Source organism: Solanum pennellii, chromosome 2 (genome assembly GCF_001406875.1).
Source record: "Solanum pennellii chromosome 2, SPENNV200".
Lineage (NCBI taxonomy): Eukaryota > Viridiplantae > Streptophyta > Magnoliopsida > Solanales > Solanaceae > Solanum > Solanum pennellii.
In genome coordinates, this window is record NC_028638.1 from 49,767,000 (window position 1) to 49,793,844 (window position 26,845).

The 26,845-nt window shown below is 35.3% G+C and overlaps 2 protein-coding genes across 11 annotated transcripts; both read left to right on the forward strand.

Moving 5' to 3' along the window:
- The first annotated feature begins 913 nt into the window (after nucleotides 1-913).
- On the forward strand, nucleotides 914-9,759 carry LOC107011387 (trafficking protein particle complex subunit 11). Of its 2 annotated transcripts, none has more exons than XM_015210869.2 (9): nucleotides 914-1,412; nucleotides 1,626-1,690; nucleotides 2,252-2,363; nucleotides 2,445-2,568; nucleotides 2,789-2,869; nucleotides 3,778-4,116; nucleotides 5,979-6,145; nucleotides 6,234-7,060; nucleotides 7,875-9,759. In XM_015210869.2, exons 1-9 carry the CDS (start codon nucleotides 1,072-1,074, stop codon nucleotides 9,347-9,349), a joined length of 3,531 nt encoding a protein of 1,176 aa, XP_015066355.1. In that variant the 5' UTR covers nucleotides 914-1,071; the 3' UTR covers nucleotides 9,350-9,759. The 2 variants fall into 2 exon arrangements, with proteins under 2 accessions (XP_015066355.1, XP_015066356.1); XM_015210870.2 differs by having other exon boundaries at nucleotides 1,245-1,386.
- A 3,146-nt stretch (nucleotides 9,760-12,905) lies between these two features.
- On the forward strand, nucleotides 12,906-26,228 carry LOC107008788 (MORC family CW-type zinc finger protein 2-like). 9 transcript variants are annotated; one of them, XM_015207959.2, is made up of 16 exons: nucleotides 14,068-14,339; nucleotides 15,134-15,181; nucleotides 15,592-15,673; nucleotides 16,758-16,911; nucleotides 17,093-17,213; nucleotides 17,310-17,481; nucleotides 17,766-17,949; nucleotides 19,271-19,372; nucleotides 19,464-19,787; nucleotides 19,891-19,974; nucleotides 20,078-20,236; nucleotides 21,003-21,086; nucleotides 22,557-22,694; nucleotides 23,661-23,773; nucleotides 24,270-24,433; nucleotides 25,746-26,228. In XM_015207959.2, exons 1-16 carry the CDS (start codon nucleotides 14,216-14,218, stop codon nucleotides 25,847-25,849), a joined length of 2,157 nt encoding a protein of 718 aa, XP_015063445.1. In that variant the 5' UTR covers nucleotides 14,068-14,215; the 3' UTR covers nucleotides 25,850-26,228. The 9 variants fall into 9 exon arrangements, with proteins under 9 accessions (XP_015063450.1, XP_015063451.1, XP_015063448.1 ...); XM_015207964.2 differs by lacking the exon at nucleotides 14,068-14,339 and adding an exon at nucleotides 12,906-13,024 and having other exon boundaries at nucleotides 17,093-17,481; XM_015207965.2 differs by lacking the exon at nucleotides 14,068-14,339 and adding an exon at nucleotides 13,567-13,705 and having other exon boundaries at nucleotides 17,093-17,481.
- Nucleotides 26,229-26,845: the final 617 nt, after the last annotated feature.

Below are 26,845 nucleotides of genomic sequence, written 5' to 3' on the forward strand. Positions count from 1 at the left end.
TCTTGATTCAACCATCGCCAGAGCTTGTGTATCCTGTGTTGTGCCTTCTGCACATGTAATTTCTCCACATGTTCCATCGAAGCTATGTACATTATCTTCAATTTTTTCACTTGTTTCAATGCATAACAGATATATTGCGAATTTTGACTCATTTTTTTCACTTTAAAATATAGTTTAACACCCCTGTCGTTCTTAACCTTCATCGGACACGAGTTACCTTCTACAATGTAAGAAATTTCAATGTTTTTCCTTGATACATTGATATCCAACTCGGCTGCAATTGCAATTTTGAGATTGGAAAATGACATTGAATCCCCAACAATGATTTCATCGCTTTTGTAACTATCATACTGCACTTCGTTGACCCAAATTTCTGAATGCCTCAGTAAAATTGATACATTCATCATGTCGCAGCCAAAAATAACAGAAATCTAATTCGTCTTTATCGCTTTTTCACTAGATGTTCATAAACTTTTTTTTATTCAATGTAGATGATATAATCTTGAAATTTGAAACTTGTAACCTGTGAATCAATTACCTATTGAAATATGGAGTCTTTATGATCAGTTAGCCGTAAATTAAGCAAATTTAAATAACAGAATTAATTATTACGTTTTCATCTTTTTTTACCTCAACAGTTATTTATTTACTGTTTATCAATCACTATGTATCCGTTGATAGCCATATATCAAAGGACGGCCTTTTTAAGAAATTTTCTATAAAATGTAAACTGTCAGGAATAGGCTGTAATTATTATGTTACATTATGGAATTTCTTTAATTTTATCTTTTTTAAAAAAATTATAAGTTGGTACTAGACATTTGTTCATTGGGCTGGGTTCACTTTATATGGACCGGCCCAAGTCAAGAATCCAAACATGATTCCTTAGTCCCAACTCCCAACTGAAATCAACGCGAGTCAAACCCAGCCGAGTCCCCAAACTCGGCCCGACAACTCACCCATCTTTTCCCAAGATCTCTTCAATTCTGCTCTGAAATCAATTTCCAGACCTCTTCACCATTATCAGCAACTCCAAATTCACCGGGCATCGGAATCGGAGCATTCAAAGCAATGGAGGAGTATCCAGAAGAACTCCGAACTCCGCCGGTAGCATTAGTATCTCTTGTAGGATGTCCAGAGCTTCACGCTTCAATCACAACTCACCTTCACTCTGAGCAGCCGCCTATTAATGCTCTCGCATTGCCTGATTTCTCCAAGATCTCGATTTTCGCTAAGCCTTCAAAGGACGCTTCTGTTCCGCCTCCACCTGTTGCCGGAATCCTAAAGAAGGATTGGCTTCTTAAACATCGAACTAGAGTCCCGGCAGTTGTAGCAGCTCTCTTTAACTCCGATCACGTCTCCGGCGATCCAGCTCAGTGGCTTCAGGTCTGCACCGATCTTGAAAATCTCAAGTATGCTTCTTTTGTCCTTTTCCAATTACTTTTCGCAATGCGAGTTAAATTGTTCCCAAAAAAATAATAATTTAGTACTTGGATCATTTCCACTGTTCCGTTGCTCTATCTGTTAGGGAAAAACCTTTTCCATCTTATCAAACTCGGTTATATACTGGTTTTAGACGAATATTCATTAAAAGAGTTGCTTAAGATAGTCTGCTGAATGAACAGAGGTGTATTACGCGGAAGGAACGTAAAATTGGTCGTGGTGGTTGTTGCTCCATCAAATTCTAAAGGTGAGTCTTTTACACATTCCGCTGTCTACGATCCATCTATCTGTTTATAGATTTCTTGCATGATCGGACTACGTTTCATTTGGAATATTTTCATGTGGAAGATTTTTAATAGAACAGGAATAGACTTTGACACTTTCTCGAATATGTGTTCCATCTTAACTTCCAATACCTTTACTGTTCATTTGATTGCTAGGTTAACCTCCTAAGCTACATTTAGAAATAATTGATTAGACAAAGGAAATTCACAGTAAGTTGAAACAAATGAATTAGTTGGGTGCAATTATGTTCATCATATTCAGAGGCACTCAGGCATGTCATTTTCTTTGTTACTGCAAATATATCAAGTCATGGGTTGTAATTTTTCTTTCCCTGCTACTGGTATTTGACACAAGACAGATGAATGAAATTTGATAAAGAACGAGTATAATAACCAAACTATATTTGACTCTCTCCCTTATCTCTATTGGTGGGAGGTCTCTCCTATGTCAACTTTCTCCTATTCAGCTCCCATCTTCTCATTATTTGAGGATTTGACCCACATGTGATGCTTCTTTTAAACAGATGATTTAAGTGAAGACCGTATGATTGCTCTCAGAAAGCGTGCAGAACTGGACTCCAAGTATCTTATCACCTTTGTTCCAAGTGAATCAGAACTTAAACAGTCCCTGATCAGGCATGGACTTTATTTCTCATATTATAGCTAAATTTGAGTTACAGAACCTGGTGGTGTTTGTTATTGAGATACCTATTGCAGGTTGGGAAACACATTTTCAGAATTAGCCAATTCTTATTACAAGGAGGAAGGAAGAAGAATTAAAGCACGTCTCGAAAGGAAAAATTTCCATTCTACAGAGCTGAATATTCGATGCTGTTTCAAAGTAAGGGTTCCCTTTGAAGTTCAATATGTGTTGTCCTTGTAGTATGGTTTCCTCATTACCTAATCTTGGTGGTATAATACAACATTATAGTATCATTTCACATTTTATCTTTTTATATACTAACCTAGAAACTAGTTATTGTGCCCTTTATTATGTTTTCTCAATTATTCCCTGGAATTTTGCTTATGTAATGATTATGCTCTTCTTAACATTGTGACAGGCTGCTGTATATGCAGAATTTTGCAGAGATTGGGTTGAAGCATTACGGCTGTACGAGGATGCCTATCACGCAGTGCGAGAGGTATATATATGGTAGTGTGCTTGACCTGTAGAATTTCGAGACCACTTCTTGATAGAGTCTTAATGCATTTTAGACAAGGTGAAGTACTTTGCATTACCAAGAGATGAGATGTAAAGAACTTTTGAGAACAGAGTGTTAGCTTCCTTTTGCTCTTCCATTTCTTTGTTTAGGAAGATGATTGTTGTGTAGTCAGTTCCAAATGAATGTAAATGAAAGAGACAAAGTGCTGGAGCTTCCGAGAACCCCTCTATCCTTTAGTCTACATGAGTGTGGTCATTTGAGCGAATTCTAATAATGTTGAAGAGATTCATTGGTGAAACTTAATGGAAAACTTCTTCTGTTTCTTTCTCATCCATGTGTAGGTGTATTTAGTTCATTTAGATGTATTGTCACTCCTGTCCACTTAATACCATTGGATCTGAGCTGTTAGAGTTTCGCTTGCGCATTTCAACAGAACCAAGTTTATTACTTGAGCGTGGTTCCTTTATTTCTTTTATGTTTGACTATCTTTAAAATCCAAAGGAATCATCTCATCCAAATAAAAATCCAAAGAAGCTTACATGATGGGCACATTTCCATCTATGTCGTGGGAATAGCTGACTGCAGTAGATAAGTGGTGTCTCCTCTCGGGTTTAATTATTGTTGTACAGGTTTTCATTGATTTACTTTCTTAATGTTTCTTCTCTTAGGAATAGTTGCATAAAAGGGTGGAGGACTTGTCATTACCAGTTCCAACTTCTTTATGAACAAGATACGTTCATAGTTCCATTAGTAAGAAATAACTTAGCAGATTGCGTGAGTTGTAGCAGATTAAAAATTGCTTTGAAGCCTTAAACTGTTGCATAGACATATATTGCATTTTATGCATCTTTTGATTCTTATAAATAGAGACCTATAAAACGATACAGATGGTTGCAACATCAACTAGATTGCCTCCTATTCAACGGTTGATTGAGATCAAAAGTGTGTCAGAGCATCTGCATTTCAAGATTTCTACATTGTTGCTGCACGGTGGAAAACTTGCTGAAGCAATTGCCTGGTTCCGCCAGCACTGTGCTTCTTACAGGAAGCTTGTTGGAGCACCAGAAGTTATTTTCCTTCACTGGCAATGGTTAAGCCGGCAATTTCTAGTATTTGCTGAATTACTAGAGACAAGCTCTATCACTGCTCAGCATGTTTCCACTTTGGTTTCAGAAGCTTCTGATAGAGCAACGCAGTGGGAATTTCATTCAGCTTATTACTTCCAGGTTGGATAGTTTTTCTTGTCAAGCTATTCATTTATTGTTGTTCGCGTGTTCGATTAGTACACTAATGACTTATAAACTAAGCCTCAATCAAATTAGTTGGAGTCTGCTATATGAATCCTATGTACTCTTTCTGCTCTTTTCAGACCCTTCCGTTAGGAGTTTCTAAAATAGTGTGTCTTCTAAATCTCCCACTTATCCTTGTACTAATGCAAGTCTATCAAAACAAAAAAAACTCATAGAAAACGTAGGATCTAATTTAAGTGTGACCACAAGATTCAATTATAATTATGTGGTATCGTGGAGTATCTAGAACGAAAGGAATAGAAGATGCTTTGATGGAATATCGACTACCTACCAATCTTTAAAAGCTAACTGCCTCATGTTTTTGTATAGTTGGGTTTATTTATTCCCTCTAGATTGCCCTGATTCATTTCTGAACTATGTTCGCTCCCTGATTCTTAATTAACAATGTAAAGGAGAGCTGACATTTTGCTACTAAGCTTTTGTAACTATTATGCATCTACTTGATGCCTGCAATAGAACTAATTGCTTCATAAAAAAATAAAATAAAAAATTAGGTGGTATCATGTCTATAAATTGTTACTTTCATTATGTTCGATCCTTAGTCAAGTTTAGATTGTTCCATAGAGATTGTAAGTCTTTCGAGACAGTTACATTGCTTCATCAAGAAATTAGCTCCTTCCATGTAATTTAGGTCTATATTCTCCTCTTGTCACCTTCATTTATTGTAATGTCACACCTATAGAGCAGTACATATGGAGATACAATTTAGCTATCTTGAAAATTACATTTTCTTTTCTTGAATGTCAACCACCAGTGTAAGTAGGAAAAGGTGGATGATAATTGATAGCTAGCCTATAGCTCCTCAAAGCTGAACAATAATTAGGCTCTTAAACTATGTAAGAGACTCCAGAGCTTTGGTTTAGTTGTAAAAGCGCGGCTTGTGATGTGTGCGTTAGGCGTACATCACAGATTTGGATCCTGCCACACAGACAATAGCCCAGTAAATAAGTGGAGAAGGGTAGAGGGATGAACCTATTATCCACTGAATTTTGTATCGTTTGCCACTGGTCCTCGGGTATTTCTTTGTTATCAAAATGTAAAACCACAACTACGTAAGAGCAAAATGGAAATAACCTTTAGCCGCTTTCTCCATTAATACAGATACCTTTCTTGGTCATCATCTTCCCATAGAAGTTCCCATCATTTAGACAGTTGTTGCAAATACTAACAGACCTTCAAGTTTCTGTTTTTTGTCGTTACCCGTTTAAAAGAAAAACTCAAGTTCTTAACTTTCCTGGAAGATTTTTTTTGGTACTGGATATGGAAGTGGGCATTACTAGTTAGCTCCTCCAGACCTCCACATCAAAGGCAAATGACATTTTCATTTGCCTGGAAATTGGAATTTCTATTAGGTATGAGACAGTCGTAATTTGAGAAGCTAGAACCAAGTAATATGGAACTTCTTTTACACCATATTGCACTGCTTTTCCCCATAGCAGATGCAGGTTTCACCAGTTCTTTATAGAATCGTGTCATTGTTGGAAAAAAGCTAACTTAATGTAGTTGAATATTTGCCCAGTATTAATGAAAATAAGTTCCTAGTTTCTTGATTATGTCTCTTTCTCTCTCACTAAGATGACAATGAATGGGGAGATGAGATCCATCAACTTTAGGCCTCAAGGAGCTGTTTTGGTATTCTTTCTCTAAACAAGCTGCCAGCAACCATGTTCCAATTTTTAATTTTTGCTTAAAGCCCCCCATCTGTAGCCTGCTTTATCCTTATAGCAAGTCATACGACTCTGTTCATATGCTTGCTTATCTAGCTCTATTTTAAACAGCTAGCAGCTCATTACTTGAAGGAAAAGAGTTCTTCCCTTGAACTTGCGCTATCCATGTCTGAAACTTCTGGTGAGATTGATGGGAATGCCGATTCTGTGATAGCTGCTTCTTATGTTGGTCAGTTTGCAAAACTGCTGGAGATTGGAGATGCATTTATTATGCAATCGTGAGTGTGGTGATTTCCTTCTAGTAAATTAGTTCAGGAATTTCTATTTTCTTACTTCTCCATACTTTCTCCACATGTATATTTGCAGTCTTAGTGATGAAGATTATTCCCATTATGCTCTGGCTGAAGGAAAGAGATTGCAGGACTCTTATGAAATTATTGCTCTCCTAAAAAAATCTTTTGAAGCATACAACAATGATAAAGCCTCTCGGATGGCTGCCTACTGCGGTTTCCAAATGGCTAGAGAATATTTCACAGTAGATGAATATAGTAATGCAAAAGAAGTTTTTGAGAATGTTGCTAGTCTTTATCGACAGGAGGGCTGGGTTACTCTATTATGGAATGTCTTGGGTTACCTCAGAGACTGCTCAAAGAAAACTGCTCTCGTGAAAGATTTCATTGAGTACTCTCTTGAAATGGCTGCTCTGCCAGTATCTACTAATGTGGCTGGTCAAAGAGACTGTGGCCCAGCTGGGCCTGCAAGTCTTGCCCAGAGAGAAATAATACACAATGAAGTGTTTTCAGTAATAAGAGGAGAATCAGAAAGTGCATCTACTGAAGAAAACAGTAGCCTGAAAGTAACAGCTGATAATCCCCTTTATCTTGAGATTGATCTTGTCAGTCCCCTCAGAGCAGTTCTTCTTGCTTCAGTTGCTTTTCATGAACAAGTAGTTAAGCCTGGTGCAGAAACAGTGATTACCCTCTCCCTTCTATCTCAACTGCCCCTTAACGTTGAAATTGATCAATTAGAAATCCAATTTAATCAGTCGGAGTGCAACTTTGTCATTGTTAATGCTCAAAGATCCCATTTAGCTGCAATATCCTGTTTGCAGCCTGGTCGTCGAGTGGAGACAGCTCCCACCCTGGAACTTCACACAAACAAATGGCTGCGGCTCACATACGACGTGAAACCTGGTAAGCTGATTATTTAACTTTTACTTGTTGCAACTCCAAGCATGAACTATTTCATGTTTGATTGGAGAACACGTCAAACTGTATATATTCATCCCCTGGACAGAACTTCCTCCTCCCTAATAATTAACCAAGAAATCATCTATGATGCCTATTTCTTGTTCCCAGACCTCAAAAACAACTTCCATACAACACTCTGATAAGACCATCAAATCTTTTACTCTGAGCCTTTCTTACCTAATGGACCACGTCCCAATTTATCAAATGAAACTTGTGTCTCGTCATTTGAATTCCATAAGAAGTGAGAAGTTCGTCTGAAGTCCTTCCAACTATTCTGTTGCACTTGCCAGTGTGCGCATGATAGATGTGTAAAATGTCCAGATTGGATCTTGTTTCTTGACTATGCGCCTCCCTCATCAGGTTGATTTTTCTTGGGTTTTCTATCTTTTTCCATTTGATTATTAGAGACCACACTGTTTAGGCTTTCCAAATTCCACCTCATCCCATTGAGTCCTGATTCCAGCTTCTGCCCACACTGAAACACTTAATCCACTGCCACTGTAGTTGTTTATCCAGAAGCCGATCTTTCCATTGCCAATATAAACAAGAAGAGAGAGAGGAAATCTCATTGTCTAACACCTTTTTGAGGTGAGAAAAATCCAGTGGGACCACCATTGATCAAAACTGAGTATTTCACTGAGGAGAATACTGAATTAAAGCATTTTACATAATAATACTCTGCTATCCACCCTAATTTTTAATTAAAATATGTTTTTTTTACTGCATCTTAAAGTGGCATAACATTTGAATGATGCAGAGCAAAGCGGAAAGCTGGAATGCATATATGTAACTGCAAGATGGGGTCAACATTTTACTATCTGTTGCCGAGCTGAAAGTCCGGCCTCCATGAGTGATTTACCCCTATGGAAATTTGAAGACATAATGCAAACTATACCAATGAAGGATCCTGGTCTGGCTTTCTCTGGTCAGAAGGCTGTCCAAGTTGAAGAACCAGACCCACAAGTGGATCTAAAGTTAGATTCGTCCGGCCCTGCATTGGTCGGAGAGAGTTTTATTGTTCCTGTTATTATCACCTCAAAGGGTCATAGTGTTCACTCTGGTGAATTGAAAATTAACCTTGTTGATACAAGAGGTGGTGGCTTGCTTAGTCCAAGGGAGGCAGAATCTTTTTCATCAGATAATCTTCATGTAGAACTTGTTGGAATATCTGGACGAGAATGTGAAGATCTAGCTAATTCAGAGAACATTCAAAAAATCCAGCCCTCTTTTGGATTGATTTCGGTCCCATTTTTGGATGAGGGAGAGTCGTGGTCCTGCAAATTAGAAATTAGATGGAACCGTCCTAAGCCTATCATGCTTTATGTGTCACTGGGTTACTTTCCTCAAAGTCCTGAACTTAGCTCACAGAGAGCTCATGTGCACAAAAGCTTGCAAATTGAAGGTAAGACTGCTGTTGTGATGAGCCATCACTTTATGTTGCCGTTTCGGAGGGAACCACTGCTGCTGTCAAAGACTAAACCAGCTTCCGATTCTGACCAAATACCATCGCTGCCTTTGAATGAAACAAGTATGCTAGTTGTTAGTGCTAAGAACTGCACTGAGGTGCCTTTGCGCTTGTTGTCCATGTCCGTGGAGGCAGTTGATGCTAGCACCTGTGATGTGAAAACTAAGAGTAAGAACCCAGAAGAACATGTGTTGCTTGTGGCAGGAGAAGAGTTTAAACAGGTTTTTGCTGTCACTCCCGAGGTTAATCTTCCTAAGCTAAACATGGGTATTGTGTGTTTGAGATGGAGAAGGGATCATGGAGATGGAGAAAGATTGACTTCCTGTAGCACAACATCTGCAGTTCTAACGAAACATAGTCTGCCCGATGTAAATGTGGAGCAACCTCCACTGATCGTGAGTCTAGATTGTCCTCCTCATGCTATTCTTGGAAATCCATTTACATACTCCATCAAAATTACCAACAGAACACAGTTTCTTCAGGAGGTCAAATACTCTTTAGCGGATTCACAGAGTTTTGTTTTATCAGGGCCTCATAATGATACGACTTTTATTTTGCCAAAGTCTGAGCACATACTTAGTTATAAGCTTGTACCACTTGCCTCAGGTTTTCAGCAGCTTCCTAAAATTACATTGACCTCAGTACGATACTCAGCTGGCTTTCAACCTTCAGTTGCAGCTTCTACAGTGTTTGTTTTCCCATCTGAGCCTCATTTTGGGTTGAAGGATATTGGAGAGATGAGAGTGGAATCTGTTGCAGCCGAATAGGTTTCTACAAAAAGTTGTTCAAGTTTAAGTTTGAGGCTGATTAGTCGAAGAAGCTTAATGATTAGAAAGCATGCTTCTGGATTATTTGAAGCCACTATAAGAGGAATGCACTCACCTGTGGATTTGACACTGTTTTGAACTTGGATCCGGGGACACAATGTATGAGTTCAAGATGCTGGGCATGACATTTTGACTGGATGCTTGCCACGGGGAGTCTTTGGTGGAGACACAGATTTGTGTAAGCAGTACATTAGTGTGCTCTCTTCCGTTTGATTATATGTACAATCATGTAATTTGCTGCTAGCCTTTTAAGGTTGTGAGCTTTCAGGATCAGATTTGTTGGTAAATTACACTAACTTTGCTGCTCATAAAATTATTTTTCAAATACTACACAGAATGTGTTTTAAGCATTTACAATATACGAAACCAGCTAGGAAGAGCGTAATCCGTTCTTTGAGGTGGCACTGGTTATTTGGCTCTGGTGATGCAAATATTCTGAAACTTTATGGTTACTGGCTCTGATAAAAAAAAAATATCCAGTCTCATCTCTTGTTCACTTGGGAAAGTTTTTTTTTACCTTTAACATAGACTAGGAGGCAAAAGGAACAACAATTCACTTGTACTCTCCGTCATAATATCCACTATCCATTATACCTGTGTTAAAAAACAGAGATCACTTATCAAGTGAAATTTTATAAGTGAAGTTTGAAAGAGTGAAATGTACGAGATAATATGATAACCGAATCAAAGAAAACAACCTAAGAATAGGAGCATCTCTGTGAGACCATGTTAAATAAATTCTTTGGCCTGTCAGAAATAGAGTGAAGTTATTTTACATAATAAAAGAATATGATGTATTGTCATCCATAGAGAAAAAGAAACCTATAGTGTCAAACAACCCTCTAGTTTTAGGCATTATACATATATATGCTCTTTAATTTGGCTTTATTTCATATTTATATCCTCAAATTTTGGGTGTGTACAAATAGACACTTAAATTTGTATAAAGTTGAACAAGTAGACACATTAGTCTTATGTGACACAAATACACATAGGACACTACGTATGATGCAAATTATCATGTAGGATGCCACATAGAACGTGCGTGTCTATTTTGTTCAATTTTATATAAATTTAAATGTTTACTTGTACATACTTAAAATTGAAGGATATACGTATAAAATGAAACAAAATTAAAAATCATATTTTGTATTATGCTTAGCTTTTAGGTGTCCACCCCAAAAAACCACAAACATCATTTTCTGGTAATTAAATATATATTACTTATGGATGATTTAGACATCTAAGTTAATGCTAGTAAAGATGTATGTACAAACTTTACAATCCATACTTGTCCCTATTGTAATAAAGGAAATGTATGAGCTGTAATAACATTTTTTTTGGTAATATGAATATGATAGGGGTGATTTATACATCTAGTCCATATATATAGAATGCATGAGAAAAATATACTTATTTTTTTGGGTCTTACGGGGATACTTTTGTGTAAGTTCAGGATTTCTTAAAAAACAAAAGAATATAATTAACGAAAGAAATCTTATTGTTGAAAACTATTGGCTTAAAAGAGTAAAAAAATCATGACTATATTTTTAGGACTTGTATCAAATCTTTAATTAAAAATTGAGCAGTTTTAGATTACACTTCTACAATACTTCTGGTTATAGTAAATAAGTTGCAGTTTCTTGAAGAAAGAATCGATCTAACAACTCGATAACTAATAACATCAACTTCATTAAGGATGAATGAATATATTCACTTTGTAGGTAGTTTAACTCTCATATAGTATTTCTCATAATGATAATTATCTGCTAAAAAAGTATCTTAATATGTGTAGATATCGTTCAATCTTGTTGGGAAGGTACTGCCCAAGGAAAGAAAAATGTTACCTTCAGATCAGGAATGCTTTTTCTGTCCTAATTTACGTGTCATATAACATTTTTGAGAGTTAAACAATTTAAGTATGATCTAGAATTCGCTCATAGAATTTTCAAATTTTTAAAAATGAAATTTATATATTTGTAAACTACATAAAAAAATACTATAAGCTTCGATAATTGATAATTCAAAATAATTAAAAAATATATGAAAAAATTACGTTCAGAGATAGACTTGTATGAATCTCGAAATTCGATATGTGTTGAGACAAATGGAATTATAAATAATATGAAAATAAGAAAAAATCAAGACAAATAACATCAATGTGGTAATTTTACGCAGGAGAGGTGAGAGTTGAAACCTTTTGGTTTTCTTCCTCCAAAATTCATTGAAACTTCGTAACGAATTTAATTTTTATTAAAATTTGAATATATAATTTTATTTATAAAAAATTCAAGTTTACTGTGATAAAATCTTCATTGATTCTCCAATTATACTCGATCTTGTCTTTATCTCCTTTAATTACCAGAACTCAACAATATTGTATAATTTGAAGAAACTTTAGTTTAATGCACGACACTCAACTTAAAAACACTTTTTTCCTTCAACAATTAAAATTTCATATCTTTTCACCAACACTAATCTAACATATATATGTATATATACTTAATATTTTTTCTCACACTAACACAACGTTGAAGAACACATGTTAGGCGATATCTTCTCTATAAATAGCTCAAAACATATTTTATATCTTAGGAAAAACATTTCTGAGGATTCTTTTTTTACCAAAAATTTGCACTTTAATAGTTTTGTCTATCCGTATAGTTTTATTTGTTTACTATCTTAATTATTTTATTTTTCACTTATTATTTTAACCCATTATGAAAATATTTTTTTTTTGATGTTATACTAACTATTCATTACTTATTCTCTAAGTTATTTTTTAATAACTAATATTAAACATCAAATAATATGAATAGTATAGTAAAATGACTATGTAATTTTTTTTCCGTAACGAACATACTAAATAATTTTGGGGAAAATAAGTAAACACCTCATAAAAGCAAAATAATTACAAATATATAGCCCTAAGTTTCCACTAAATAATTACACTATATATTCCCTTATTAATTTCTCTTTACCGATACTAAATCAATATCATATACTATATTGTGTATCACTAAGACTGATAATTTCGCAAAAATTATATATACTCTTATAGTATTATTGAATAATGAGTAATTTTTGCACAAGAAATCTTAATAATACAAGAACAACACTTTTATATATATAATATACATACTCTTATAGTATTATTGACTGATAAGTAATTTCTGAATAAGAAATTTTATTAAGTGAAATTATCAGGTTTTGATACCAATACAATATATGATATGAATGAAGGTATGGATTATAATTACTTATAAGATAATGAATATTTCAAAAAATACTTTTTATTTAAATATAAACTTGTAATTTCTTTAAATTTTATGATTAATTTATGTAATTTTCTCGATAATTCTCTATTTGTTGAAAAAATGTACCTAGAGATGCTGTTATTCGTGCAAAGATATTCGTACATTTGAAGAATGTAGGATATTTTATTATTTTTAATAAAGAAAATATCTTTTTGCAATTTTCGCAAAACAAAACATTATAAAGTTTAGCCTTTTCACATTCTATCAACTCCTCCGTCCGTTGCATGCGTGTCTGAGTCGATCAATACACATTCCCTTCTGCCGTTTCGCCGATATTCCGACGTAAAATCGACCGCCGGTAAGTGCCTCATACTCCGTAATGCCCGTCGTTTCCTCAGTAAGTGAATATCGTTACTCAAACACATGAAAATAGTTTTTTCTTTGGATAGTCCAATTTGTTTACTAGGGTTTTGACTTCGGTTGAAACGGGAAGAAAAATAGTGTACATTCTGTGACTTGCTTTGTTGAAGTAGGTTTTACAATGTACGGTGTAAGGTTTGTGTTGGAAGAGTTTGATGATGGTAACGTTGTGTTTATTTTTCAGTTTGTGTAACTTTCAACTTTTCCCCTGTATCAAAAAATCACTTATCTTTTTGTTAATTTTTGGAAGTTTGGTTCACGGATAAGTTTTGCATTGTTAAACCTAAGAAACAAGCAGCATTCCTACAGGACTAAAGATGGAATTTTGGACTTAAAAAATCGAGCTTTGAGTATTTATTGTTATTTGGTGGAATAATTGTACTACATATCTTGTGATGTGCATTTATTGTTTGACAGTTTGGTTTATTATTGCTGACCACCTCATGAAAAAGTTCAAGCTTACTATGTCTGACCGTCACTTTCCATTTTTTGGCAATGTATTTGTCCATATTTTGTAGCTACTATTGCTGTATTAGGTTTTGTAGTCTCACAAAGGGGTACAGTTCTTTGGGGTTGCAGTAGCTTTGATATAAAAGTTGGAGGAATTCCAAGGATGAAGGTGTCCATACATAATCCTCCACTCAAAACACACACACCCAAAAAATAAATCTTGTTCTGTACAGAGGTGGCTGCCACCTGCCTCCCAATTTTCTATAGACCCCTTCTCTTCCTTACTTTTTCTTGTTTTTTCTTGTGATAAATCTTTAACCGGAGTCGTTGTCCCTCCGATTTAAAACATTTACATTCACCCAAAAGTGAACTAATTTTTATTTCTTCTCAAGCCAAAGCCACATTTTAATAGTCTATAATTTTGTCTACCGTAAAATCAAGTCTATTATGTTTGAATTTGTTTTATTTGCCTGATGAACTCATTATAATTATATTTTCTAGTTAAATTTTTTATTCAGGTATAATGTCATACTTCCTTGTGCAACATAATTTTTTTGTTTGAAAACCCTTTGTTAAACCATAATTTAGGCATACATTCTTGTTGATTCTTTTTTGGGAAAAAATGTCATTGAACACTGGAATGCCAATCTGTTGAATTATATGTTTTCACCTGCTGTATATGCGTCAGCCAAAAGTTTTCTTCCTCCTTACCAAGTCTGGATCCCGGGTCTTACACTTCCAATCTTTGTTCTATAAGAACTCACTTCTTTCCGTTGTTAGGGAGATATTTTATCTGTTCCCTGGTAATATAGGAGCTTTATAATTTGATTTTAGTGTCGTTTCTTTAGAATGAATTCTTCTGTTTTTGGTTGATCACTTGATCCACAACTCTACTTTGCCTTAGTCACCAGAGATTTTTTTTAAAAAAAGGAAACAGCATCTTCTTAGTTGGAATTGACAAAAATAACGCCCGTTCCTTGTTTAGCTTCTTCAGGTGCCCCTTTTGCTTGCTTACTTGGTGGCTCACCCTTCTAATTGGTTCTTTGTTTTGGAACAAATGCATAAAATAATTTTTTTCTGATCGGACATAACCGAATCAAATCTAGTTCTCTATTCTAAAGCCATCTATCATCTGGTATTAAGGCATTGAAAAGTGGAAAACTAGCAAATTTATCCCTGTCCGATCTAAGTCTGGTCACTTTAAAGAACAAGTTGAAACAAAATAAGTCAAATATTGAGTGGTTCCACCTCATATTCTGGGACACCGAGCAACATCATAGAAAAAGAATGCACGTGAGAAATGAAAGGAGCAAATTATTCACCTATTTAAGTGGTCAATTCCAAGTTAGGGAGCTCTCTTTGGTATTGAGATACTATTGTGAATTCTGAAGTCTGAACATGAGCAATTCTGTAATCTAGTTTGTGCTTTATATTTGCTTATCTCTTCTGCATCTACATAAAGTAGCTATACAGTGTACTTGTAGAGTTACTTCAGTTTGCCTTTTATGATATTATGAATGTTTGAACGCATCAGGCTTGAAATTTTTTTTCCTGAAAATCAATGCCCTTATGGTTGCTACATGGTATGTTATTCTAGGTTTTATGATGGGAGATCTTGGCGTGGAGGACGAGTTATCATTCGAAGGTAAAATCTTTTTCGTTAATCCAAAAGGGAAGAAATTAATTCGTTAATCTGTTCTCTTGTTATAATCTTTGAGCTGTCATCGGCTATCATGTTATATGTTATTTTTTGCATGGTCAGGAGAAATCATGGATGTATTTTGTGTACCAGTACTTAGTGCTGAGAGCCACTGATGATGTTATTTATAAAAGAAATAAATGATCATGTGATATTCAATATTGCTTTTATCATCAATACGTTGGAAATTTAAACTGGGCTCGTTGACCCTTTATATTTAAAGAGCAGTTTATTACCAAATTCCTCCCTTTTGTTTCCTCTGTTTTCCTCTTGAAATATATTGTTGAGAAAAATACTACCTATTATTTCATTTACTTTTTTTCCCAGTGCCTATCTGACTAAAATTATTTTTGTAGATCGCTTCAAACAGTATGTAATGGTGAAAAAGGATGGGAAAATCATATGCTCAACACAGTGTCTCAATCCACCTGCCAATACGTATGCAATGCCAGCTTTCCCTGCACTTCTGCTTTAGTTTCACCTTCTGAATAGCTCATGCATATTTTCTTACTAAGTCATGGTGACTTTTATGGAACATCATGTGCTGATGTGATGTTTATCTGCTACTATAAGTTTCCAGTTTTAGTCGTGAATCAACTTCTATTTTCTTTTCTTTCATCAAAAAAGAAAATTCAGCAGTTTGTTCAATGGAAAACTTGGAAGTTCCTTCTTGAAGCATTTTTCTCTATATGGCATACATCGAGCTTTTCATTCCAATATTAAAGTAATTTCTTGTTCCAATTTCCGATGGTAGGTAGTTATTGTTGAGGTAGAGTTATTTGTCACTGGCAAACATGTTTTTTTTCTTTCTCTGTGATTATTAAAAAAATAGATTTTGAATTTGTTGGCAACAGAGTTTCTTCTTTGCTTTTCACCTTTGTTAGTTTAATCTTTTCTTTCCTAATATCTACTGCATGATCCAGTTCTAAAACTAAGTGATGCTGCAGATTCCTCAAATTACTCTTTCTCTTTCTTCTGCTACTACCATGTCATCATATTCCTGACCATCTTCTGTGCCATGCAATTCAATTATCTATACAGTCCTATCTCCAAATGGTCTAATGTTTCTTCCTCTGCAAAATGATGCATACATTATGCAAAAGCATGTGGAGAGGTTTTAGTCACTTTTCCCTTGTAAACTTCGATGCAATTTAAATACAACCTGTTTATCCAATTCAAGTATGCAGTAAGGTACCATATATCCATCAAAATAATTATGAAAATGATGTATCCATTCAAAAAATTGAGAAAAGATTGTTTCGTGGTGACACATGAGTGTTATCATGATAAGTTGTGTTAAAAGCAGAAACTTGATTTCTGATTGATTACTTTCATGTTCTACAGTAACAAGGCTTAACTGATCTTATTTCTTTTCTTGACTTAAATCTAAATCATTGGTTGTTCTTTTGAAGATTTAAAGTTATCGACTGTGTAATGCATTACTCGTCCTGAGGCTTTCTACCCTCCCTCACTTCAATGCTCGATTGATGCAAATGATAATGTGCACTAATCTGAAATGCAGGCCTTCTATTTGGAATATTAAACACATTCTCCGACAAGACAAATTTGACTTCCTCTCTGAGTTATCCCGCTGCTTGTTACGCCGTTCTCCAGAAAATTCTCATCAGGAAAAGGAGTGGCATGCATTCCTTGGTTTTCTTCAGAAATACAAAAAGGTAACCTGTTAGAATCCTGATACCTTAATGCATTGATTAATTGCGCCCCCCCTCCCCCAAAAAAAAAAAAAAAAGTGCAGTTAATGTTTTGTTTCCTACTTACTATTTCTAGGTGTTCATTTTACTTGAAAATTCTATTTATCTATCCAATACATATCTTTGTATTGCTTTCCTATTGAAGGTCGCTATTGGAGAACATGAGCGCTTCCAATTTTACATACTTCCTCCCAAAGAAGGCTCACCATTCAATTATACATTTGCTTGTTACCGGGAGAGGGAAAAACCAAGTGAATGTCCTGTAGGTAAGGCCTCTGGATCAACTTCTCATGTGATTGAGGATGCTTGTTCTCCCTGCAATGAAGAGGCTGTTATAGGTGCCCAAACTTGTGATTTGACAGCCAAAGTTAGTGGAAGGCCTGAAAAAACAAATGTACAGAATATTTCCCTGGAGAGTAATTTTGTGCATGCAAATCCTAGTTATTTGAAAACTCTAGGTCATACCCATTCTGGTTGGAGTTTTGGAGCAATCGCGGAGTTTGTGGACAATTCTAGAGACGCCAAAGCAACTAAGTAGGTAGACAAGTCACTTTCCTGGTCAATGATTCTTTACTGGCTTCCTTATTTTAATTGTCTTTCCCTTTTTGTACTGTTACCATGATTTTTTAGAAAAAAACTTGTCGTTTTTGTACTCCCCTTTTCCTTCTACTTGATCATTCTACTTTGCTTGCAGTTCTCTCTTCTAACTGGGCTAGAAAGGTGGGGAGTGGGGGAAGGCAGAGGTTACCAGTTTTTTGGTTGTGCACTAAAGTTGCATAGTTTCTCATTTCACGTTGCTTTTATTGGATATTTGACAGGTTGGAAATTTCTATTGACATCATATATTCAAGAGTGGTTGGCAGAGAAATTCCTATGCTATGCATTATAGACGATGGGTGTGGAATGAACCATCAGGAGATGCTTCAGATGGTATCATTTGGACACAAGCAACCTGATGCAGATGACCCTAATCGTATTGGGAGATTTGGAATTGGTTTTAAGGTACATTAATATCTGCATGCACAAAATGTGAAACTCTCAAGGTCCCTATCTGTTGTCATCATGGTTTTGTATCCACTTTTTGTATCTAAGGTCATATCCTCGGTAAGCCGAAGGTGCATCATGTCCTACCTAATCACCTCTCCAGTTTCTTCTCTGTCTACCTCTACCCCTCAAACCTATCACCACCAACCTCACACACTTCCCTCACTAGAGCATCTGTGCTTCTTTTCTTCACATGCCCAAACCATCTACCTCACTTCTCATCTTGTCCAACTCAAAGGCTGGTGATTGTGTATAGAGTAATAGTGAAAATGATTTACACAAAATACCTCTTAATTATATTAAGATTTTGTTCAAGATCTTAATGATTAAGACCTATTCAGACCAATTAATTGTTTAAATCACCCCTCGGGGTTGCCCAGTGGTTTGAGCTTGGGACTTCCGTGTTGGAGGTCTCAAGTTTGAAACCCCTTGCCAGCGAAAGTAAGGGGTTTGCCTTCTGGGTCGAGCTCGTCTCACCAGGCTTGCCTACTGTGGGTAACCTCTCCTATGTAGTTTACGAGCTATTACATAGGAGCGGGGGTTCTTCCCTATTCGCGCCCAAAGGGTAGCGGCTGCGGGTTTCCCTTGTCATAAAAAAAAATCAAATAAATCAAGTGTTTAAATCTTAATCTTAATGTAAACAAATGCACATAATGATCTAAAGTCTGAGCTATTTTTAGTGCAAACTGAAGCGGCCTAAGTGAGAATCGTTCAGAGGAACAAGCTCCTCTCAATTAAACAAAGGAATATGACAATTCATTTTTACAGTTATATGGCAAATAACTTTTCTAATTTGACTGAATTAACTAAAACTGATTTATCAGACTAAATGCACGCCTCTATTGAAATAACAGATGAAAACAAAAATTTTGCTCCATATCGACTCCAGTAATTAATGATACAATTTAATTAAATTAATAATTTGGCAATATGATGGTACCAACATGGCAACATGCGTACAATCTGTATACAAAAAGTTGTGATTCTTGTGAATGCTAAGCGAAAACATGATCCTGCACAAAGTATACATGCCGTTGACTTATAAACCATGTGCTTGTTGGTAACAAGCTTCATGGTTAACTGTAAGGACTTGGGAATGTGAATCTTGTAAGTAATGATAATGACTTCCTCATTTTTAGTGATGTTGGATTGTAATGCAGTGCTGGCATATAGATGCATCTGCTTTGCTTGAGATTCTTTAGGTTTCACCTTAAGCTGCGATTCTTGATAGCTTTTGATAACATGATATGTTTCTGTTCCATTGATGTTCTTTGTGCAGACTGGGGCAATGAAGCTTGGGAAAGATGCATTGGTTCTGACACAGACTACTAACTCTAGATCAATTGCTTTCCTTTCCCAGACACTTAATGAAGGAAAAGATGTATTCACCAGATGAACTTGTTAGACTTCTTTTTTTGGTTGTAATTTTCGTCAGTAGTGCTTATCTTTATCTGCTCATTCTTATGCTGCAGAATCTGGAGATACCCATTGTAAGCTACTACAGATATGGGCAATTTATGGAGCTGGATAAGCAAAATGAGACTTTGTTCAAACACAACTTGAAAGCTATTAAGGAATTTTCACCGTTTGATAAGTACTTTATTGGTCAAAAAGTAGGTCTGTTCAGTAAGGATGGCACGGGAACGCATATATATATCTGGAATCTGGAGGAGTGGGGACCCAATTATAGCCTGCAATGGGAGTCTGGAATAACTGGTGGGAGCTCCTTCCATCAGGGCGATATTCTCATTCGTTCTAGACGGGTCAGAGCTCGTCCAGGCCAGATGACTCAAACGGTTGGTTGACATCTTTTATAACTTATATTCCACTCTCTCTCTCTCTCTCTCTCTCTCTCTCTCTCTCTCTTCATTTTCCTAAGTTACAATTGATTGGTTTTAGGTTCCTTTGGACTACTCACTTAGATCTTATTTGGAAGTGATCTTTCTTGATCCACGTATAAAAATATATGTCCAAAAATCACAGGTATTTATACATACATTTCGTTTTTGTGTAACAGTTGTCTAGGCTGATCCCTATGTACTGTTAATAAGATTGGAAACTGATTCTTTTTTTAATGTTCTAATAGGTTAAAAGTCGACCATTAGCAAGATCTCTGAACAGGACTGTTGTGGAAAATGGTACTATAATGGGGAAACCGGTTCAGCTTACTCTGGGTTGCAATCAATTGGAATGGGAAGAAGCAAATTGTGGAATATTTTTGTATTGGCATGGACGTCTAATAGAGGTAAGCATTGGACGTTCATTCTTGCCTTCTTCATAGTTTCAGAAAGGAGATGTTGGCTTTTTTGCTGATAGTTGTTCATAATCTCATTCTGATTTCGCTTTCCATTTCTCTGAAACGAAAATATGATTGATTACAAAAAATGAATTTGTGACTTTTTAAGGTGTTCTGATCTTAAATATGCAGTAGTACTCTTATACTATATTACTTGATGGGTGACAATATGACTTCCATTTAGACAGTATTACTTGATCGTAAGGATTTGGGATTCCTGAAGCTGACATTTGATTATTCACCTCCTCTTAATATACCTTCCTGTACGTATATTTCAGCATATACTTGATTTGAAGGTCAAGATGGCTTGATATTGAATGATTGTTAGTAACTTGGAAAAATCCAGGATGAATTGGACTATTTACTCATTTTCTTTCCCCAGTTTTAGTCTCTTGTTGAGTTCAAATTGTAGTCTATGATGAAGCGGGATATGGTTGTGACAACAGAGCCCTCTTATATCAATAATTCAGATTGCTGAATCCATATCTTGATTCCTATGCGTTCACTCCAAATTCATTGAAGTCAATAAGAGGTTCTATTGACTCAAGGAGATCCAGATACTAGCATTTAGATTCCTAGAATGACGAAAAAGATCATTTTATTTTTGCAACAAAGTGGGTGAATATACAAGGATTTATGTCTACTTTTGGCTGGGAAATCACTTGCCTAGCTGACAATCTATAATATAGCAGCTGACATGGTTATTCTTTCAAAGGCTTACAAGAGAGTTGGGAGTATGATGCATAATGGAGATAGAGGTCGTGGTGTCATTGGTGTTATTGATGTCACAAATCTAATGGTGAATATTCTCTTCCTTTCAGTTTCTTTTTTCAAGTTGATGATGTTTTTGCAATATGTTGTTTTTTGTTTCAATTTAAATTTACATAGTGATAACATTGCAATTTTAAAATTCTGTATCCTAGACAATTTTATAAATTAAAGGATTATAGTAATGTGTTGTATTATTTCGTCGTGTTCCCTAAAATGATGATTGAGTGAGTATATTCGTTAGAATATAGATTTTGAGTCCCTTCAACTTTTTAAAAGGTCACACCTAAGCCCTAGGATATTTTTACAAAGCATGTTCTGATTCAACTATTGAAAATGAGGGAAATTTGCAATATACGTGCATATGAGAATTTGCCTTCTTTCACATGAAGTGCTTGAAACTTGTGATGAACTTTATATACCCAAATTATTTAACTTTCCATTTAAGTTAATTTGATTCTTCTTAGATGTAACTCTCACATCCCATTTCCATTGCTTAGTTTTAGAGACCTTACCCTCCCCATACACCACTTGTGGGATTTCACTTGATTTCTTGTTGTTGCTTAGTCTCTAGAGAACCAGAGTTTTACTAAACCAAGTTGCGTGCAATTCTGTATCAAAGAAGTTCAGTACAGTGACTTACATTATAATGTTTCCAAATAAGTAAGATAAAGAGTAAAAGAGGAGTGTAAGAAATTATGAAGACGATTTGGTTGTGGTAATTGTTGGTGACTTGGAGCTATTAAACTTTGAGCCGGTGGAAGGCTTGAGAAATTACTGGCCAGAGTAAAGGGACCAAAAGCAATCAAATCATTACATATACAGTTCAAACTTTCAAGTTTAATGATGATCAAACACGAGATATCTTTGATGAGCTGGAAGACTCCTGTATCACTTAACAAACTAATAATATGAATTCATGTGAGAAGTAACATGTTTTACAAGTACCAACACGTCGAGATTATTTTTGTCTATCAATGTTTTACTATAGAATTTTTTGATTTTATGATGGTATGTTTTCTGGTGTAGAGAGGAAATACCATTTTTTCTTGATAGTTCAGTAGATTTTGCGATTCTAAAATATCCTTGTAGTATCATACTTTTGTGTATCTGACACCCTCTTGAGGTATATTAATTGATATCAATCAACTATCCTTAATTCTATACCAGTTGATGTGGGCTATGATTCGTCAGTTTTCATCATAACTTAACTATTTTTATGGTGGCTCACAACCAACTGCCTCGTTTGTCCTTTATCTGGATCTGGGTCATCTACACTTTGGATTGTGGCGTAGTTGCTGTCTTGATGTATCAATAAAAGTTTTTTCTTACTAAAATTAGAAAAGGAACTGAATATTTACTGACAATATTTGTAAAGAAAGTGATGCTTTAACAAAGAACCTTTCAGTTTACTTTTTATAAGACATTCCTTATGATAAAAGAAGTACATAAGACATATACCGTGTCACTTTCATTTTCAAAATAATGTTTCATGGCACAGGCTGAAGATAACGGTCATGTTTGGGTGCACAACAATAAGCAAGGATTCCAGGACTGTGAAGTGTATGCTGAATTGGAGAAGTGGCTGGGTGAGAAATCAGACAAATACTTGGATGAACATGTTGATAAAGTTGAATTGGTACTTCTTCACTACACTGGCCTAGTATAACTTTATTTGCCGTAGCTACTTCTTCCTTCCCCCATCACAATCGTGATTTTATTCTTAATGGGCTATTGTAATTTGCCATGGATTTGAAGCTGGTATGCTCTTCAACTTTATCATTGATTGCTCAGTTTTGATGGGATAACTTGTTTAATATCGGGGATGCAATCTAATGACTTAAAACCACCCTATCAACTTTGAATGAGGACTAATGAAATGAGTTCTGTGGGAGTAATTTGAAGGATAAAATGGTGGTCATATTCATGCAACCAAAACAAAATAATTTCTTTAGCAGAGCTGGATCTGAAAGGGCAAGTAAACTCGGTTAAGCAAGGCAATATAAAACCTTCGAAGAAAAAATAAAAGTTCAGTGGTACTAGAGTTAAGTTTGCCTCAGGTTCAGGAATCATCGCTAATGGCGCTGTTGGTTTCCCCTTTTTGGAGATTGATGAAGTGATTTATTTTCCATTCCCACAAAGAGGCGTGTAGCACAGAAATTATTTTATGTGGTCCATCTGATAACAAATAAGGCATGAGGAAAGCGTTCAAATGTTTCTGCTTCATGCGTAATATTTCGAAACTATTTTCAGAATTCATAATTGGTGCTGTAATATACTAATTTGTGAGTATGATTATCCAAACTACTGCCTGCATAGGCAGCAAAGTACGCCTTTACTTTCATGTCATGTTGATGCCTTGCAAGAAATATTATTGAAAAAAGTACCATTAATCCTCTTCTTTGTATGATTTCCTTTTGGAAATATCAGTACACTCACTATATAGCTTTTCTGGCATTTCTGAGCTGATCTGAGCAGGGAGAAGGGATCTCTCCGATTTCTCTCAAGTCATTCTATTGCTTTTTTTAGATTTTAGAGTTGATGGTTCATTTTGTCAAAGATGGCATTCTCACCAATTTTAAACATGGGTTTTCTTCTCTTACAGAAGCCAGGTAGTGGTGTATACAAACCTGACAACGAGTGGGTGCAGTGTGACAAATGTAGAAAGTGGAGAATGTTGAGCCATGGCTTCAACAGCAAGACTTTACCACTTCAGTGGTAAGAGTCTTATCTGACTTCCCTGGACTTAATTGACAGATGTTACTGTATTATTTCCTAAATTGATAGTTACCCACAGTTTTAAATTAATGACAAAATTGATATGAGATTACTTCACTTCTGAAAAAATTACTCCTCTTTCTCATCTCCTAATTATGTTCCCCTTGTAATGCACATCCAAGAACATACATTATGGAATTCAAAGATAATATGTTGTTCCGTTGGAATGTGGTCTTTTATAGAAAATCTGATTTATTGCAAGATAATATTTATTTTGTTTGTGTTCAGTTTTGCTATATTGTTTGCTTTCTTGTCTGAACTCCACAGTGAAGTTCTACTTGTTCACTAGGTCATTATAATAGTTAATTTGTTTTGCTGTTGTTTTTCACATTTTCTCATGTACAAAAATTTGTCATCATGTTTATTAGTTAAAAAGTATTTGCCTCATATTCACTAAATGTTTTGTTCTGTATATCCTGTTTTAACATTACTATAGGTTCTGTTACATGAAACCTTTTAACGGGGAATGCGAGAGATCAGAGCAGGAAGTTGAACCTGGAGTGATAACGATATCCAGCAAGCGTCTGGGATACAGTTCCACTGAAGATCCCGAAGAGATAAAGCGCAAGCTCTCCAGACAAGCTGTGGGGACATCAAAAAGTATGACACTGAAATTGTTCACTTCTTTAGTTATTCTGGTTTGCAGCTAGAGATGAGTGGTTATTATATTATGCCATCAGTGTTTTTAGCAGTGTGAAACAACAAATAATAAAGAAAAAAAATGAAATGCTACTTGCAGCGCAGCTAGTGCTGTTTCCTGTAAACAGTGGGTGTAACATTGTATACAGTATAATAGTTTAGCTACTCTTTTTCCTGGTGAGAAGTGCATGTTGAAGTGATTTTTGCTTAATTAGATAAATTTCCGAAGTCTAGGTGAAGCAGCTTGAGGATATATAATTTTAGATGGTCATTTAAGTTTTATTTATAGGGTTGACCCATGATATTAGTGTTTTGTTTTTAGTTGCAGCCACTGTCTTGTTGGGCGGTTATGCTAGAGTCTAGACCCCTACATGTGTGAGGGGTATATGAAGCCTAACCTCCTCAAAAGAGACTAAGGAATTGGACAGACCCAATCGTTTACACTTCAGTACCAGAAACTCAGATCTTGGCTCTACTAGAAATGTTATACAGATTCCCCTTCTATGATATCTAAGAGATAAAAGATCTCTTTCAGCAGTTCCCTTACAAAATTTAGCTTCACAAAAATGTACAAATCAACATATATCATCAAAATACCAGTTCATGAGGGTTTTTCTTCCTAACACTAAGGCTAGGGATCTTCCTTTTATCCAGTTGTAGTAAACCTCTCATTTGCCTTGTGAGGCTATCAAGAGAGTTATAAGTCTTCTCATTTCCAGAGGGCAAGCTCAAGATAGTAAGTTTGTCAGCCACTTGATTGGCTGGCCTTAAGGCAGTGGTGAATAACTCAATCTGAATCTGGTAGAGCATTTTGTATATCCCTTGTTTTGTGAGTTGCCGTGGGATCTTGAAAACCTCCCTGATGCATTATTGCAAGATATCAATGTTCGTTGAGGTGTTCTGCAGGGTGAAAAATCTGGAATGGATAATGTTCATTAATTTTAGTTTTCTTAAAGTCCACATCCATATTCGTTATTTGAAGTAAAGGAAACATATCAACACATGTTTAGGATATTTAATGTTAACGGTTTCAGTTTTCTGGGCTGGAAACAAAGAAACATTCCAGCTCTTTAATGGGGTGCAATTTTTTTTATGGTTTTATTTCCTCTACATTTGCACTAGACTTGTTTTAACTGGATCAACGTAATGAGAATTTTGAGTGTAATGAGATTTAACTTTCAGTCTGCAGACGGTCCATGTACAGGATAATGCTTGTTAGGTCACACACATTGTTTCTTTTTCTCATATTTTCTGCTCTTGGTTTCTTATGCAGACGTGGGTGAGAATGATTCAAGTCATTCAATGGATGAGGATCAAGCAAAAAAATCACCTGCACAGAAACGTAAAAGGCTCCGAAGGAGTTGTAGGAAAAGTTAGTATTACATTGAAACATGCTTCTTGTGCAGGTATCTTTATCGTATGTATTTGTTGTCGATATGCAGCGGCTTTTTGTTAGTACAGTCATATGTTGGGAAGAGGTCATAGTGAAATATGTTATTTTGTTGTACACCTTATATCAGAGAGATGTGCTATGACCGAACACTTGTCTTGAGTTATAAGTTTCAACTAGTACAAGTAAATCAAAGACACATAGATTGATACTTATTTGATCACAAATCAAATATGCATGACTGCTAGTAGCTTTTTCTTTTCCTGTTACTGTGAAGATAGTAAGGTAAGTATCTGTTTTTCTTTTTTGGTAGTAGATTGAATGAAAATATTGTAACGGAAAATGGAAGTGGGATTAAAGGAACAATATTTTACTATTCATTAAATGTCGCGCTCAATTATTGAAGGTAAATTCTCATATCTTTTTTTTATGAAGGGGTTAAATTTATCCTGATAGAGCAGAAGCGTGACAATACAGTTTATAATGTTCTGTAGTAACAGGTATAGGAAAAAAACATATGAAAAGAAAAGGAGATTTGAGATAACCATGATGGACGTCAAGTGGTTGATATTATCTCTTTTTACTCTCCCAATCTTTGATTTGAATCTTAAATTAAGGATTTATAACTCTAGACTATAATCACTAAAAGAAATATTAAAAGACACTTATTAATTATTTGAATTGACACTACTCTAATAACGAAATCAATGTATATTTAAATTGTTTTAGATGTATTTCTTTTTCAATTGTCATTCTTCTTCCATTTAATCAAAGAACAGTACGAATGTTCCTACTACTATATTTCTATATTATTATTTATTAAGATTTCTTGGCCATTATAAAATAAAAATAGACTAATACAGCTTTTTTCAAATCTCTTATACGGTGACGAAACTAGATCTTTACAAAATAATATACATTCGCGTAACAAGTTAACAAACTTATAACTTACTCTAACTAATTATGTGACTATATTTAGCTAA